Genomic DNA, 14,615 nt, shown 5'->3' on the forward strand with positions numbered 1-14,615 from the left:
CTCAAAAGTAAAATCAGAGGTAACAATTTCCAAAAGTCTTCAGTTAAAATACCACCCTGAAATAAAAACTCTCAGTTCTACCTAATGTTTCTGCTGTTGTCCAAGCCCTAGCATAAAAGCTAGTTTGAAGACGAGAATTGCTCAGTAGTTGGCAAAAATCACTCTTTACAGTGAGTTAAATACTAGACTTTTTCCTTCTCCTTTACATGCAGGCATGTATATTGTACTCTGTGCAGCTGCTCAGCAACACTGAAATAACTTCACTGGTGTAGGGCTGAGTAGTTAAAGTGCAGTGAAGGCACCTAATTATAACCTGTCGTGTAAGCACTGAGTCTTTGCAGAGTGTTCTCCTGAGTCTGAAGTGTGTGTATGTTTCTGAGATGGTTCTTCCCTGAACTGTACAAACATAGTTGTGTGCTGCAGCTCAAGCATGGTCAGTTAATAGTGAGCTCACCATGGAGAGTGGAGCTGTAAATTCCATATTTCCTGGTCACAGTGGGCTAAAAGAGTATAAAACCTATGACTTGTAAAAGTAGTTAATTTTTATGCTTTTCATCTCTTCTTCAGGAGGTTGCAGATAACCAGATTGATTCTGGGGACCTGATGGAGTGTCTAATACAGAACAAACACCAGAAGGAAATGAATGAAAAATGTGCAATTGGTGTTACTCATTTCCAGCTGGTGAGCAACGCTTTTTTCTGCTATCAGTGGAAGCCTGTTCTGTTCTTTCAGGGTGTTGCTGGGAATTAGCTAATTATGAAATTAGTCTCTTCTTTGAAATTGTTTTTTCACTGTATTTAAAGAGCTCTTGTGAATTCAGACAGTTGTATTTGCATGCCTGGTCATAAATGGTCACTTCTAGGGATGATTTCTTTCCAGCCCTTCCTTCCTCCCTGGCATTTGGTAGACAGGGTCCCAACTTCTTCAGCAGGGCAGCATTCCACTTGCTTCCACATTACTAAGTTTGAATGAACAGATGTGCTAATAGTGTGATTCAACATGTGATCTTTTGGCCAGCACTTTGCGGGTTTTTTTTTTTTTTTTTGTGGGTTTTTTTGTTGTTGTTGTGTTTTTTTGTTTTTTTTTTTTGTTTTTTTTTTTTTTTTTTTTTTTTTTTTTTTTTTTTTGTTAAACTCTGGATAACCAAAGTTGTTTTCCTCTTCATTTCTTTCTTGCAGGTTCAAATGAAAGATTTTAGGTTCTCATACAAGTTCAAAATGGCTTGCAAGGAGGATGTGCTGAAACTGTGCCCGAACATCAAAAAAAAGTATGCAGTGCCTGCTCAAACAGCAATCTGGTTGTATAAATATGTAATTAAGTGACAGTGTATTTCATGATAGGACAGCAAATGCTGGACTTTCTTTAAAGGCTGATTAGTTTGTATGTGTTCCCTTAGTGACTGTGTTCTGCAGATTCTTAAGGTAGAGACCTGCCTCTTAAAATTACTTTTGCTTTACTTCTGGACAGAAGCCTGTCCTCTTTGTTTTACTTGCTGTGAAATTAGCCAATTATTACAATTAGTGGATTGCATGTCCCAGAACGTCTTAGAGTCTTGCTAGATTCATTGTCTTCTAAGAGGCAGGCTACTGTTCTAGTTGCTGTTCTGGGAAGGGGAAATATCCCACTTGTTTTATCTGGTTTAGTCACTGCAGTCTAAGGGATTTTTTTTAATGTCCTACTGCAATAGTGTAAGGCTGAATTACACACAAGGTCAGTCCTGTTTGTGGGTAGCAAGACTATTTGCATTTTATGAGGTAAATGCCCTTCCTATAGTGTAAAAGGATTGCTTGCAATGCTATGTAGGTATTCACCATCATCTATTTTTGAGATGAAGCAAAGCTTTTCTAAAGTGCTGACATGACTTAAGAGCAGAAGTCTTGCTGGGCAGAGGGGTTGGTGGCATTTTTAATGTCTTCCTGTCTGCTGATTTAGACTCCAATTTAGATTTTAACTGTGATGCAGTTACTCTACATAGAATTGTACCCAGAAGTAAGCAGAAATGCACAAGAATTTTATACTGTGTTTGGATTATTGGAGTCAGTTTCTCTGGTGTGGCAATCCAATATCAACCTTGGCTGGTGTTAGTGAAGGGTGTATGAATAAAAAGCTGTTTTCTTTTCTGCAGGGTGGATGTAGTGATCTGTCTGAGCACAACTGTGCGCAATGATACTTTGCAGGATGCCAAGGAGCACAGGGTCTCTCTGAAGTGCCGCAAACAGCTGCGTGTTGAGGAGCTGGAGATGGTAAACATGCCTGAAACTCTTGTTCTCCCCACTCTTGTAGTGAGGGCCTTCAGTTAAAGCTTCCTGGGTTGTCCACCTTTGGGGAAAAAAAAGGGAGCTTGTTTGTAAGATGTATCTTAATTATTTTTTCCCCTTTTCTTACAAGTGCTCAACTGCCCTTCATGGTGAAGGTACTGACTGTTTTAATGCCTTAAATATAATCTCATGAAGGCTAAGGCAAGCTAAATGGTCATTGGAATTTCAGCTAGAAGTGATTATGTTTAGTGTTAGACAGCAACGTGCTGCACATTCTGATGTCCTTAACATCCTCTAGGAGAGAACAAAGGCTCCATTTTACAGACTGAGGAAACAAGGACAGTTGAAGCAACTCGACTCCAGCTGCTTCAAGTTGCTCAGTGGATAAATAGGAGTAGTGTTTGTTCTGGTAGGCAAAGCTGCCTCTCAACTTCCTGCTGCAGTGCTTGCACTAATAAACTCTTAAGGTCTTTGTCCTCTAGATACTATTTAAATGTCAAAGCTTCACCTTAAGTAGGTCCATATCAGAAGAGGCAGCACTCCTGCCTTTGTATGGAAGAATTCAGATGTTGGGCATCACCAAAACCAGGAAACCTCATTCACATCCTCCAGATCACCTACTAGATGGGTGGCTGTTAATATGTTCTTTAGCTTTCATGTGGAAAGATTTTACTTGTCTTGGACAGTTGTGATTATGACCTTTTAGAAGAAGCATTGGAAGCAACATGCTAGCTCTATAATTTGATTTCAACTTTCTTCAGTCTAAAAAGCTGAGAGATCGCTGCAGGGAATTCCAAAGTTGATTTCCTAGCACCACTTCTCACTCCCAAGACCCTTATATTCAAAGAAACTGAATGCCTATTGTGAGGGTTGCTTACTTTTTGTGAGTAGAGGTCTTCAGTTAGGAGGTTAAAAAAGTGAAATAGTCTCGAGTCCTACTTTAAGACTCATGTTGTAATTTTTCCTGCAGACTGAGGATATCAGACTTGAACCAGAACTGTATGAGGCTTGTAAAAGTGACATCAAGAATTATTGCCAGAACGTGCCCTATGGCAATGCTCAGGTAATGGAATTTATTAATAATTTACAATTTAATTTGTACTTTCATTTCAGAAAAATTTTGAAGAACACTTTTGCTTGTGTAAGTGCAGCTTGAGATTTTAATTTTGAAATTGGTCAAATATTTTCATAGTACTTCGGAATGTTAATTTCTTTTCCACTGGCTCACAAGCATTAATACTGGGTGAATGCAATGCTGTAAACCCTTCATTCTTCAGTTTATGCTGGTTTCAAGCTATTAGCAGCTGTTTACTGCAAATATTGCTAAAGATTTTGTAGGCATAATGTCTGCAGGATGAAATTTGTGGTTCTGGAATAAGTCCAAGAGACCCTCTTCATCTCATTACATCTTTGTGAGAAAAGATGAGCTTAAAGCAAGTCCTGCAAATAAGCATTGGTAATGACTTTGATAAAATATTAGCATTGGGAACTTAACTGCCCAAATGAGATGAAGGTGGTCATTAGGGGAGCACATGGCTGTGTATGATAGAATTATATCAACAGAGTGTCTATTATGCCTGTAATATTGTGTTGTAGATTATTGAATGCCTGAAAAAAATCAAGAAGCAATTGAGTACACGGTGCCACCAGAAGGTGTTTAAACTGCAGGAGACAGAGATGATGGACCCAGAGCTGGACTACACACTCATGAGGGTCTGCAAGCAGATGATCAAGGTAATGGTAATGTGCTCATTTAAGAGGGTGAGTTGGGATATAAGAGCTTTGAGCTTCCCATAAAGGCTTGTTACAACATTCCTGTGCTTTTTTCAGAAATAGGATTATATTTTTGCAAAGTAATCTGTTTCTTAACTCTGAATCAGGCTGAGGTTTCTTCAGGGCTCTTCCCTTTCAACTTCCTGATCAAAGCCTGTGCACTAATAAATTTGTCTTCCCAAATGCCATCAGAACTGATGAGGAAAACTGTGCTGAGGCTCCTAATACAGTTCTCGTCCAGTCAGTTTGGATTTGGACTGGCTTTTAGCAAGGGTGAAGAAGTTATGATTACAGAGAAGAGTAAAATCTTCAGTTCACTGCTGACCTGGTGCACACAGACTTTTATCAAACTGATAAAGCAAGCAAAATCATGTATAACTTCAAGTTAGAAATGACAGCTGGGAGTGGTACAATATAGAAAGCAGCAGTGAATGTTCATATAAGACACTCTTTCACAGTAGCCGGAATTCCAGGCCCTGGAACACTAGTATTTGTGGTTTGTATGCAGTGACTCCATATTTTAGCTGATAAAGAACATCCTGAGAGTTATTTGCTCTCCAGTTCAGACATGTGTTTTTAAAAAGAGATCTGTGATATCAGCAAAATAGTGAGGACTTGAAGATGCAAAAGCCTTATCTTACACCCACAGAATTAGTTTCTAACAAAAGAAATTAGTACCTTGGTCTGAATTTTGGTTAAGCTGGTTCACTTTTGACTGTCTGATTCAAGGTGGGAATGAGTTAATTGTTGTCAATGAGCTCCTCTCTGCTTCCTCCTTGTGTGTGGTCTTAGTTTGCCCTGAGTGGTACTAATAAAGTCTTTACTGTTGTGTTGTCCAAGCAGCATTTACACAAGACAGCAGTATGTCTATAGATTCTAAAATAAATGGGAACAAAAGTAGTTGAGTATGAGACTTAATTTGGTGGGTATTTCTTTCCAAGTGTTCTGTGTCTTAAGAATAGAAAATAAAGGCAATTTGCTTTTGATAAGGCTTGTCAGGACTGTAGAGCTCAGTGCTCAGTCCATAAGCAGACATTAATGCCCATTGTCAATTCAGAGAGTAGCACTGAGATGTTGGAGCTAGACAGGGTGGCTGTATACCTCTCTGTTGGGCAGGTGATTATTCTCTTCCATGAACTGGAAGCTGCTTATTTGGTTTGGATTTTGTTTTTTCAAGTGTTTTTAGTGATGCAGCTTGTTGGGTTTTGGGGATTTTTTTGTAGCGGTTTTGTCCAGAGGCGGATTCCAAAAACATGTTGCAGTGCTTGAAACAAAACAAGAACAGTGAAGTGATGGATCCTAAATGCAAGCAGATGATTACCAAGCGCCAGATTACACAGAACACAGGTATCTTCTAAAATAAAACCAGAACTTGCTTGCCTGAGGTGTTCTGCATGGCTAGAAGAGTATCAGTTTTGTTTTATTGTCCTTTGTTGTTTTCTTTGTACACACTGACCTTAGTCAAGTTCTTGAGGGTCAGCATGTGTTGTCGAATCCTCTTTATTCCTGAAGTTCTTACCTCACAATTTGAAATTCTGTTATGAAAAACATTATTTTCCCCAAAAATTATGTTCTTTGGTGGTATATATCATCCAGGAAATTTCTGTCCCATCTCTTTTTGGAGTGTTATGCTCTGTAATCTGAAGAGATGGGTGCTCTAATGAAGTTCTGTCATCTCTCCTGGTTAGATTACCGCTTAAACCCCGTGCTCAGGAAGGCATGTAAAGCAGACATACCAAAATTCTGCCAAAATATCCTGAATAGGGCCAAGGATGATACAGAATTGGAAGGTCAAGTCATCTCGTGCCTGAAGTTGAAATACGCAGACCAGGTAAGTAGAGCTGGTGCCTGCGAAAGAGAAAATGTGCAGATTGTGCTGCTCAGCAGTCACTGACTAACAAATCAAACTTGGACTTGTGGTGTGTTCAACACATATAACAGGCTATACATAAAAGGAGGTTTTTATGCTCCTATAGAAATATTAAAGAATACAGGTTAATGTACAGGTGGTTGATTTCCAAAGGTCATTGAGTGGTTAATGACTATCTCCTCCAAACAGCGTCTCTCTCCAGACTGCGAGGACCAAATTCGAGTGATAATCCAGGAATCAGCCCTTGATTATCGGCTGGATCCCCAGCTTCAGATGCACTGTTCTGATGAGGTAGGAGAGTAACTTTTTCAGGATGAAAGCTCCCTTCATGTAAAAAATTTTTGTTTCTCCAAACATGCTTTCCTAATATGTAAAGCAAAAAAATCCCTTTAAGCTGCTTCTAGCTAGTCAAATTCTCTGCTTGTGACTTTTGTCCAGTGCACAAGATTTGGAGTGTCTATATTAAGTTAATTTTTTCATCTGGGATCTCATCCGTACTTGTGGCTATAGAAAAATACTTCTTTCCTGTTGTCACAAAAAAGTCAGTTCTCTGATTTTGTTAGCTTTAACTGGAATATAGTCAGGCATTTTGAGTTTTCACTTTTCGTAACAAAGTTGGTAATGCTTCAAGTGCTACTTATTTCATACTTTCACATTCTTTCCATGCCATTTTCTTCCCTGCCCCCCTTCTCAGTATAGCAATATTGACTTCTTGCTGCTGGGTTTCAAAGGGTTATGCATATTGCATGAGCCAGGCTGCATTTGGCTTTGGGGATTTTGGGAGGGAAGGAATCTTATAATGTATTCTTTAGCTGCACCCTGTGATGAACTAACATATTGAGATATAAATGTGCTAAAAGGCAGAATGATTGTTGTGAACTATTTATGTTAAAACACCTTTTTCAAAATAGATTTCCAGCTTGTGTGCAGAAGAAGCAGCAGCTCAGGAGCAGACTGGGCAGGTGGAAGAATGTTTGAAAGTGAATCTTCTGAAAATAAAAACTGAGATGTGCAAGAAGGTAAAGAAAATAAATTGGATGTGCTCTAAAAAGCTTCCATTCCTGCAGAAGTTTTTGATTTTTCCAGATCACAGCCTAGGTCATGTTCTAGCTAGTATTAGGCTAGAGTGCTGAAATTTCCCCATATATCTTGATTCTGACCTGCAGTGATTCATTTCAGTTTCAATTTGCCAGTGAAAATTATGTTCAAAGTTCCTTTTTTGCCATTCCAGACTTGAATCCTTTCTTGATTATGGTTGACAAAGGCTCTTGTTACTAACCTGTTTCTTGATACCATCACCATTTCAGGCTTTCCTAGGCCCAGGCTGTGTGCTTGAGTGCCATATGAATTGTGCCATGACTATGGCACCTGATTTCAGTTCTAACTGAAGTAGTCCTGCATACTGACTTTGACTTTTAGATTAATATGAGTATTTTAAGGAATGTTACAAACCAGGACACTTAATTAAGCCTAAGTCAGCATTCATATTATGCCCATATCAATATATATGCTTATCCAAGGACAGTAGTGGATTTTCTCATGATCCTGGATTTGAAAAGATGATACACCTTTCAGAGACATTGATCAGCACGAGTTTTGTTCTGTCCCCTTTTTCTGAGACATACTTGTAATTTCCTCCTCTGCAGGAAGTGCTCAACATGCTGAAGGAAAGCAAAGCAGATATCTTTGTTGACCCAGTGCTCCACACGGCCTGTGCCCTAGACATCAAACACCACTGTGCTGCCATCCCGCCAGGGAGAGGACGCCGTAAGTGCTCATGCTGTACTCGTGTAACCTCTCAGTCTTGAGATACTTCACCTGCATTTCTGACATTGTAATCTTAGATACAAGGTATTTCCACCAGTCATTTGTAGACAACAGGATGGAACAGCAGCAGAAGTGGTAGATGAATGGATGTCAAGAAGTCTTTCCTTGTGTCTAAGTCTGTAGCTTAGAGAGGGCTCTGCCTGCAAGTGCTTGAATTGACAGCTGTGCATTAAAAGTGTGGAGTTTAGCTAAGTCTGTGGCCTTTTTGCTATAAGCTAAATAATTCTTCACTGCAAAGCAGAAAACATCTAATTAAGGATTAGTCAAGTATGGTAACATGAATAAAAAATACAAAATGTTATGTCTGTCTTATATGAGCATTTAAATGAGCTTATGACTTAGTTGGCCAAGCCCCTCTGTAGGCACCAGAGCACTGTGATCCCATTTCCTTTTCACAAAACTGTGTGAAAAGTCAGGAAGTCAAACCTTTCAAAATATATTTTTGTTCAAAAGAAACACCAACAAGCCTAAGGAGATAAGGCTGTGTTTTTTCTGAGCTGAATTTGATCTTGTCTCTCTTTAAAGGCTAGTGGCATTGGAGTTCAGATGTACAGCTCACTGAAAGTGCAGATTTATAAGGCTTCATAAAATCTCAAGTAAACTACATGAATTATATATTGGATGCATACTGTAATTTCTTTTTGGAAGTCAAAATTCCTTGCATCTCCAAATGCAGTACTGATCGTGAATCTTGGTGAAATTGCTAGCCTCAGGCATAGTCTGCCAGGTCTGTTTAGAAAGCCTTGTAACCATCAACCTTCATGAGAAGGGAAGAGCCCCTCTCTGCACCATGTTACCAAAGCCACTGTTTCTATTTTGTAACACCATCTTCTGCACATTACAGAAATGTCATGCTTAATGGAAGCTCTGGAAGATAAGCGTGTGAGGTTGCAGCCTGAATGCAAGAAACGCCTTAATGATCGTATTGAAATGTGGAGCTATGCTGCAAAGGTGAATATGTAAACTATTTCCAGTTTTTTATGCCTTAGATCTCTCTGTTGAAAGGTATTTATGAAAAACTTCAACTGTAATGAATTTCTTGTTTCCAAATGAAGTTTAGTATTTTGAGTTTGGTCCAGAAAAACTGAGATCAGGTTGTCTTCTTGGAACTTACATCTTATTTTCTCTAAGCCTCGGATGTGTCCCTAATGCAGAATTAAACTGTCTTTTGTGTACACATGGCTTTGTCTCCTGCAGAGGAGGTATGGGGCAGGAAAACTTCCTGTTATAGAGGTTCCTCCTCCTGAGCAGCAGTTCCTTCAGGTGAATCATTGCAGGCCTGCTTTTTTCTGGTTCAAGCCAGTTCTAGCAACGATAGAACACAATAGCAGTACCTGACACTAAAGCTGGTAAATGTCATGGCTGAGGGTTGCATGGAAAGGACAGCTTGGCTCATTTGTTCCCTTTTCACCTCCAGGTTGCCCCAGCAGAAGGCTTTTCTGACCTTGCCATGCAAGTTATGACCTCTCCATCCAAGAATTACATCCTGTCTGTGATCACGGTTGGCATCTGTGTACTCTTCCTCATCGGCCTGATGTGTGGACGCATCACCAAGCGGGTGACAAGAGAGCTCAAGGACAGGTAGAGCCTGGATTGCCTGCTGAAGAAATGCCTGCCCAGTGCCCAGTTTTGTACAGCCCTCCTCTGTATAGTCTACCCACCCCCTCTTGTGAGAGGAGAAGTAAAAAAAAAAAAAAGAAAATTAAAAAAAAAAATTAGAAAAGCAGCAGGTGTTGGCTCAGTTTTCCCATCCTGGATCTCATCCATGGCATCCTCATCCTATGAAAGTTTGTGTGCAACATTGGCAGCCCAGCCAGCAGCTTTTGTTACCCCTTTGTTAGCAGACTCTCGTTTACCTGCCTGTAGACAAGTCTCTGTTGTACTGTTGGAACTGACTTCACTCTCCAAATCAGACTGATATGACCTGCAGCTCAAGCAGTTTTTAAGTAAATTTTTAAAGACAGACATATTCTGCATACCGACTATATGATTTAGGTAATGGTTCATACTGAAATCTAGTCATCCTCTGTGGCTGGGTGAAGTTGAGGCAGGAAATTAAAGAGTAAATTGCATCTTACACCACAGCTGGCCTTGTTTTGGACATCTTGCTCGTCTGTGTAAAGCATCTTCAGAGCATAGTCTTGGACAACCTAAGGACACCAATCACTGGTGTCATCTCCTAATGAATATCCTGCTTATGTGACTGTGGATTTTTTTGGCTGAAAATATGTCGTTCCTTTCTTCTGCTGCTGCTCGCAAGATAGAATAAAATACTGACCAGGATTGAATACTCATGTGAGCTATACAACTTGTATTTCAGTAGATTAAAGACACGATGTAGACACAAGGTTTGTAGAGCCTGTCAGTAGTGAACAGTGTCAGTGGGCAGGAAGTGCTCTGAGCAGTTACTCAGTCAACTTTTTTATTAGCAATGATGCAGTAAAATTCTAACACCTTTCATTTTACCTTGCTATTGCTAAGCTGTTACCCTCCCAAATTAACTGTGTGTAGATGGTATTGACACACTGGCAGTGCAGTGCTCTGTCAGTGACGCAGAAAGTGCCAGAAGACTCAGCATCCTCTCTCTCAGTGTAACAGTTCCTCGTGGATTAGCACAGTGGTTTGTAACCACACTCTGGGTCATAATGGTTCGCATGGTAGCACTCAACAGTGGTTTTCATTTCCACAGCTGCAACTGATGGTGGTAACACCTGGCATTTTCCTGGGGTGTAGGACGCAGGTGCTGGTCCAAGCAGAAGTGGATGGAAGAATTATAGTGTGGTATGAAAGGCAGAAACATCTGGATCTTTAAGGGAAGTAGCTTTTAGCTTTTGCAGTGATGCCATCAACGTGTGCATTTTTGCTATGTATAGTTATACTTCCAGAACCTGATACTTAAACCCAGGAGCCCAGAGAAGGTGTTTTGGAAAAGCTGCACCAGTAGTTGTGGCCTCTTCTTACAATCATCTGTGTTCCTCAAGTACAAGGAGGTGTGGAGTTCATAAGACAGGTGCTTTGACTGAAACATGGAGTGTGTTGATGAAATCTAGAAGAGGCTGCATGAGAGTCAGTGTGTACAGGAGGATATGTTTTATTCACCTTTTAGATGTGCTTACCTACGGATGCTGTGGTAAAAACCATGTGCCTGAAACTGTCCAATTTAGGCTGATGCTTGAACTGTAACTTTGTTTTCCCACTTAGCACATTGCTATGTAAGACCTGGCATTTCCAGTTCTCCCCATTGTTCTCTAGAAGAACAGTGGAGGTCATTTTGAGACACTCTGGAGTGTAGTCCCACTGATTCTGGTGATGCTGTATACACAGAATGGCATATACAAAATACTGTGAGCTTTTGCTATGACTTTTTTGCTGAAGCTTTTTTCAAACATACCTTCATCCTGCTCTGAGGATGGTGGTGAACTAGTATGGGTTCAGACTTGCTATGCTAGTAAGTCTCACAGACACTTCTGGTTTTGTAGTAAAATACTGTGAACATAAACAAGCAGCAGCGAAAGCCTGAGCGATGAAGCTTCAGTGGAGAGTTAGTGTATGGTAGGATTGCAGTTAAGTGGTGAGGTAAGACTGAATCTAAGCCTGAATTCCTTCTCTTGCCCCTCCTCCCTGGTGCTTGCCTGTCTGTTTGCCAGCATGAAGTGGAGTAGAAGAGAAACAGTTAATCTGGTCTCTTGAGGTAGCACAGGTGTGTAACTCCACAAATACTAGTTTGGCAATTAGGAGAGTGTGTTGTATCCCTTGACTGAGTGTTGAAATGATTGCTGTCAAGATGGGTGTGCTGACAGAGCTGCCAGCAAGGGAAGTGGGATCTCGGTGCAGCCTTGCTTGCTGGCATGAGTCCTGCTTCTCCAAAATGTCTATCTTGCATAATTAAATTGCCATTGGAGGGCTTTTTTTAAACTGTTGTGACTTTTCGAGAAGGCATTTTGTAACCTGATTAGCTTGAAAAGCCTAATTAGATGGTTTATTGTCTAGAAATAGCATCTTCTACTAAATTCCAAAAGACATTGCAGTGAAAATTGTAGGTTTGTAGCCATAGTTCGAAATGCAAACCCTGTTCAGCTCTGAAGGTGACTTTCTTTACTTTCAGATATAAAGTATTCTGGGGTTTTTTCCTTTTTTAGTTTGGAGGAGGTTATGGTAAGGGTGCCTGAAGCATGGCATTAGGAGTCAGTGCTCTGTGGTGGTATTAGTCTGTGGTTGGTGGTGTTTCTGCCTGTGTCAGGCTCACAGTTTGTGTGAGTGCGCTGTGATGGTGTTAGAGGTGGCCCAAGGCCTTTGGAAGAAAAAGGATACTAAATAAACCTTTTGTCACAGTAGACACAGACCCACCTTGTAAAGGTTGGCAAGGGGTCCAGGCCATTTTATTATTGAGTATATTATCTTTTTATGTTTTAAAAAGGGGTCTTCTACCACTCGTGATGACCAAATCTGCTTTTTCCCAACTAAAAATATACCAGTCACAGTCTTGAAACATTCTCCTCCTTTTTGTGCATACCTAAAAATCTAGAGGTTTTGCAAGCACAGAAGCCCATAGGAGCACTCTTCCAAAAATAACCTGGTTGTACTGTTGCCAACACATCATCTTGCCTGCAGGTAATCATTTTCCACTGCAGGGAAAGAAAGAAAGAATCATAGAGTCATAGAACAGTTTTGAGTTGGAGGGGATCTTAACATTCATCTCATTCTAGCCCTGGCTTGGGCAGGGACACCTTCCACACTAGACCAGGATACTCAGAGTCCCATCCAGTCTGGTCTTGAACACACCAGGGATGGGGAGTCTGCAACCTCTCTGAGCAACCTGTGCCATTGTCTCAGCACCCTTGTAGGAAGTTGTGAGCAATGGTTGTAAGAAACACTGCTGTTGCCTTGAATTTGAGAAAGCCTTTTTAACTTCTCTGTTTTAACAGAGTGTTAGCAGTAGCTGCAGTCAGCCAGGAAGAGTGGGTTGGTGTGGAAGAGGCTTGTGGTGGTCTTTCCTCGTCATGACCCTTACCTCTCACTGGAGGAATCTGCCTTCCACTGAATGCAGTTTAGGAGATGGTTGTTGGTTGAGTTTGGGTTTTTTTTCTCCTGATCATCGCAAAACCTTCTCTTGGAGAGCTTATTCTAGACTTGATGACGCTGGTGCTCAGGGCGTGGATGGAAGAGCTAGATGTTTGGGATCTGGCAAGGCATGCAGCTCTCCATTTGCTTCCTGCTGCTGCTGAGAGGGTTAACAAGTTAGGCTTCCTAAATGATGGCATGTGTGTGCACGTGTCAGGAACTGGGCATGATGTGCACCTCTATACTCCACTCCTGCTAGCCTTTTACAGTTAATTCTCATTCACAGTAATAAGCTTATTTATTGTTTACCTAGTGAGTCTAATCAAGTTCTTTTGAGAGTTTCATCTTGGGATTCTCCTGCCTCACTTTTGTCAGTAGGCTGCTGGAGTAACTCATCTGGGTGGGAACAAAATTCCTGGCGCCTGAAGTACTGCCCAGCAGATTGGGTTGAGTATCTGTGTGTCTGTGTCATTGCAAAGGGCTGGAAGGACCCTAGTGAAGGTTGAATAAATGTAGCAAAATGTTAGCATTTCCTCCAGAATCTGACACTGTGATGTAATCAGTGTTGCTCTGAAAGAATCCACAGTTAAGTGCATTGTATGGAAAATAACGGTTGTGACTGTCTCAAGTACAGAAACTAATTGCAGGTAGGTACAGAGGGAAGAAATGTGATAAGCTAGAGGAATCGCTGGAATCCATAATGTTGTAGAGGAATTGTGTTCAAGTTGGATGGCAATTTCTGTTAAAACACAATGTTGTTACTTAGTGATACAAGATCGTAGGGTTTTTTACTTTATTGGTTTTATTTGGGAAAGAAAAAGGTAGTTTTGAGGTGTGTATGAATGTACAAGTGTGGTATGAAACCAGAATATTTCATCTAGCACCTCTGTCCCTATTTAAAGTACAGCTCTGTGGACTTAAACAACTGTAGTGTGGGTTTGTGTAAGAGCACATTCCTCATTCTGGGGTTCAGATCCTCCAGGCAGTTCCCAGATACTGATCTTCGTGCAGTGTCCTTGTTTGGGAGCCAGATGTGCCATTTTGCTTCCACCGATGAGTCATGGTTAGGAGGGACCCAAGTACACATGTGCCAGAGAGAATTCAGCTGGCACTGGGCTTTGTCCTGTGCTGGTTGAATTCTGCGTCTGCTCCATTGAGTTGCTGAACGCTGCCTGGGACAGGGAGGAGTAACAGCGTTTCTCTTCACTCGCCAGAGGCAAGATTTTCTCCTTGCACAACACCCAGATTTGATTCCGTAGCTGCCCAAAGAAAGATCCCCGCCAGGGTGAAGCGGTACACCCTGAGATCCCAGCCCTGCTGCCCCTGCGTTGACTGAGTTAGACAGAGGTGCTGGCCTGTCTCTCGCCTTGGGAAGTGCTGCGCTAGGAGCGAAGGGACGGGGTGCCTGCCGGCGCTGGAAGCGGGAGCGTGGCCGCGATGCCGCGTGTGGGGACGGGGCGCCCCGCGGCGAGCAGAGCGGACCCAGCGGGGTCCTGGTGTGCAGCAGATGCTCTTTGAACGTAGTCTCCTTTGGTTTTATTATTATAATTATTTTTAAATGTGACATTAACGAGACTTTTTTTTTTTTTTTGTAAATTGTTTCCTCTTTCTGTGTATAAATCCTGGCCGCTCCTTGTTTCAGTTGGGGTTTTTTGTTTGGTTGTTTGTTTTTTTTTTTACATGTCCATGCTGTGTAATTTTGAGATGTTACTGAACTTCTGAACATAATAATGTGCATTTTTTTTTTTTCTGTACAGATGAAATGGGAGAATTTAATAAAAAGAGTCTGCAGGTTTGTACTTGTGGCGGTTTATTTCTGAGGGGAC

At 41.1% G+C, this 14,615-nt stretch overlaps 1 protein-coding gene across 1 annotated transcript in view; it reads left to right on the plus strand.

Moving 5' to 3' along the window:
- Positions 1 to 14,588, plus strand: part of GLG1 (golgi glycoprotein 1) — an 82,693-nt gene extending 68,105 nt beyond the window's left edge. Inside the window, exons 15-26 of the mRNA XM_021541087.3 lie at positions 568 to 681; positions 1,179 to 1,267; positions 2,126 to 2,243; positions 3,229 to 3,321; positions 3,855 to 3,992; positions 5,255 to 5,378; positions 5,720 to 5,862; positions 6,091 to 6,192; positions 6,813 to 6,920; positions 7,548 to 7,668; positions 8,573 to 8,679; positions 9,146 to 14,588. Coding sequence (XP_021396762.2) covers positions 568 to 681; positions 1,179 to 1,267; positions 2,126 to 2,243; positions 3,229 to 3,321; positions 3,855 to 3,992; positions 5,255 to 5,378; positions 5,720 to 5,862; positions 6,091 to 6,192; positions 6,813 to 6,920; positions 7,548 to 7,668; positions 8,573 to 8,679; positions 9,146 to 9,313 — 1,425 coding nt within the window. The 3' untranslated portion in view covers positions 9,314 to 14,588. The remainder of the gene's footprint in view (positions 1 to 567; positions 682 to 1,178; positions 1,268 to 2,125; positions 2,244 to 3,228; positions 3,322 to 3,854; positions 3,993 to 5,254; positions 5,379 to 5,719; positions 5,863 to 6,090; positions 6,193 to 6,812; positions 6,921 to 7,547; positions 7,669 to 8,572; positions 8,680 to 9,145) is intronic.
- The last annotated feature ends 27 nt before the right edge of the window (positions 14,589 to 14,615 follow it).

The sequence above is a fragment of the Lonchura striata genome, chromosome 11 (assembly GCF_050655825.1).
Source record: "Lonchura striata isolate lonStrDom1 chromosome 11, ASM5065582v1, whole genome shotgun sequence".
Classification (NCBI taxonomy): domain Eukaryota; kingdom Metazoa; phylum Chordata; class Aves; order Passeriformes; family Estrildidae; genus Lonchura; species Lonchura striata.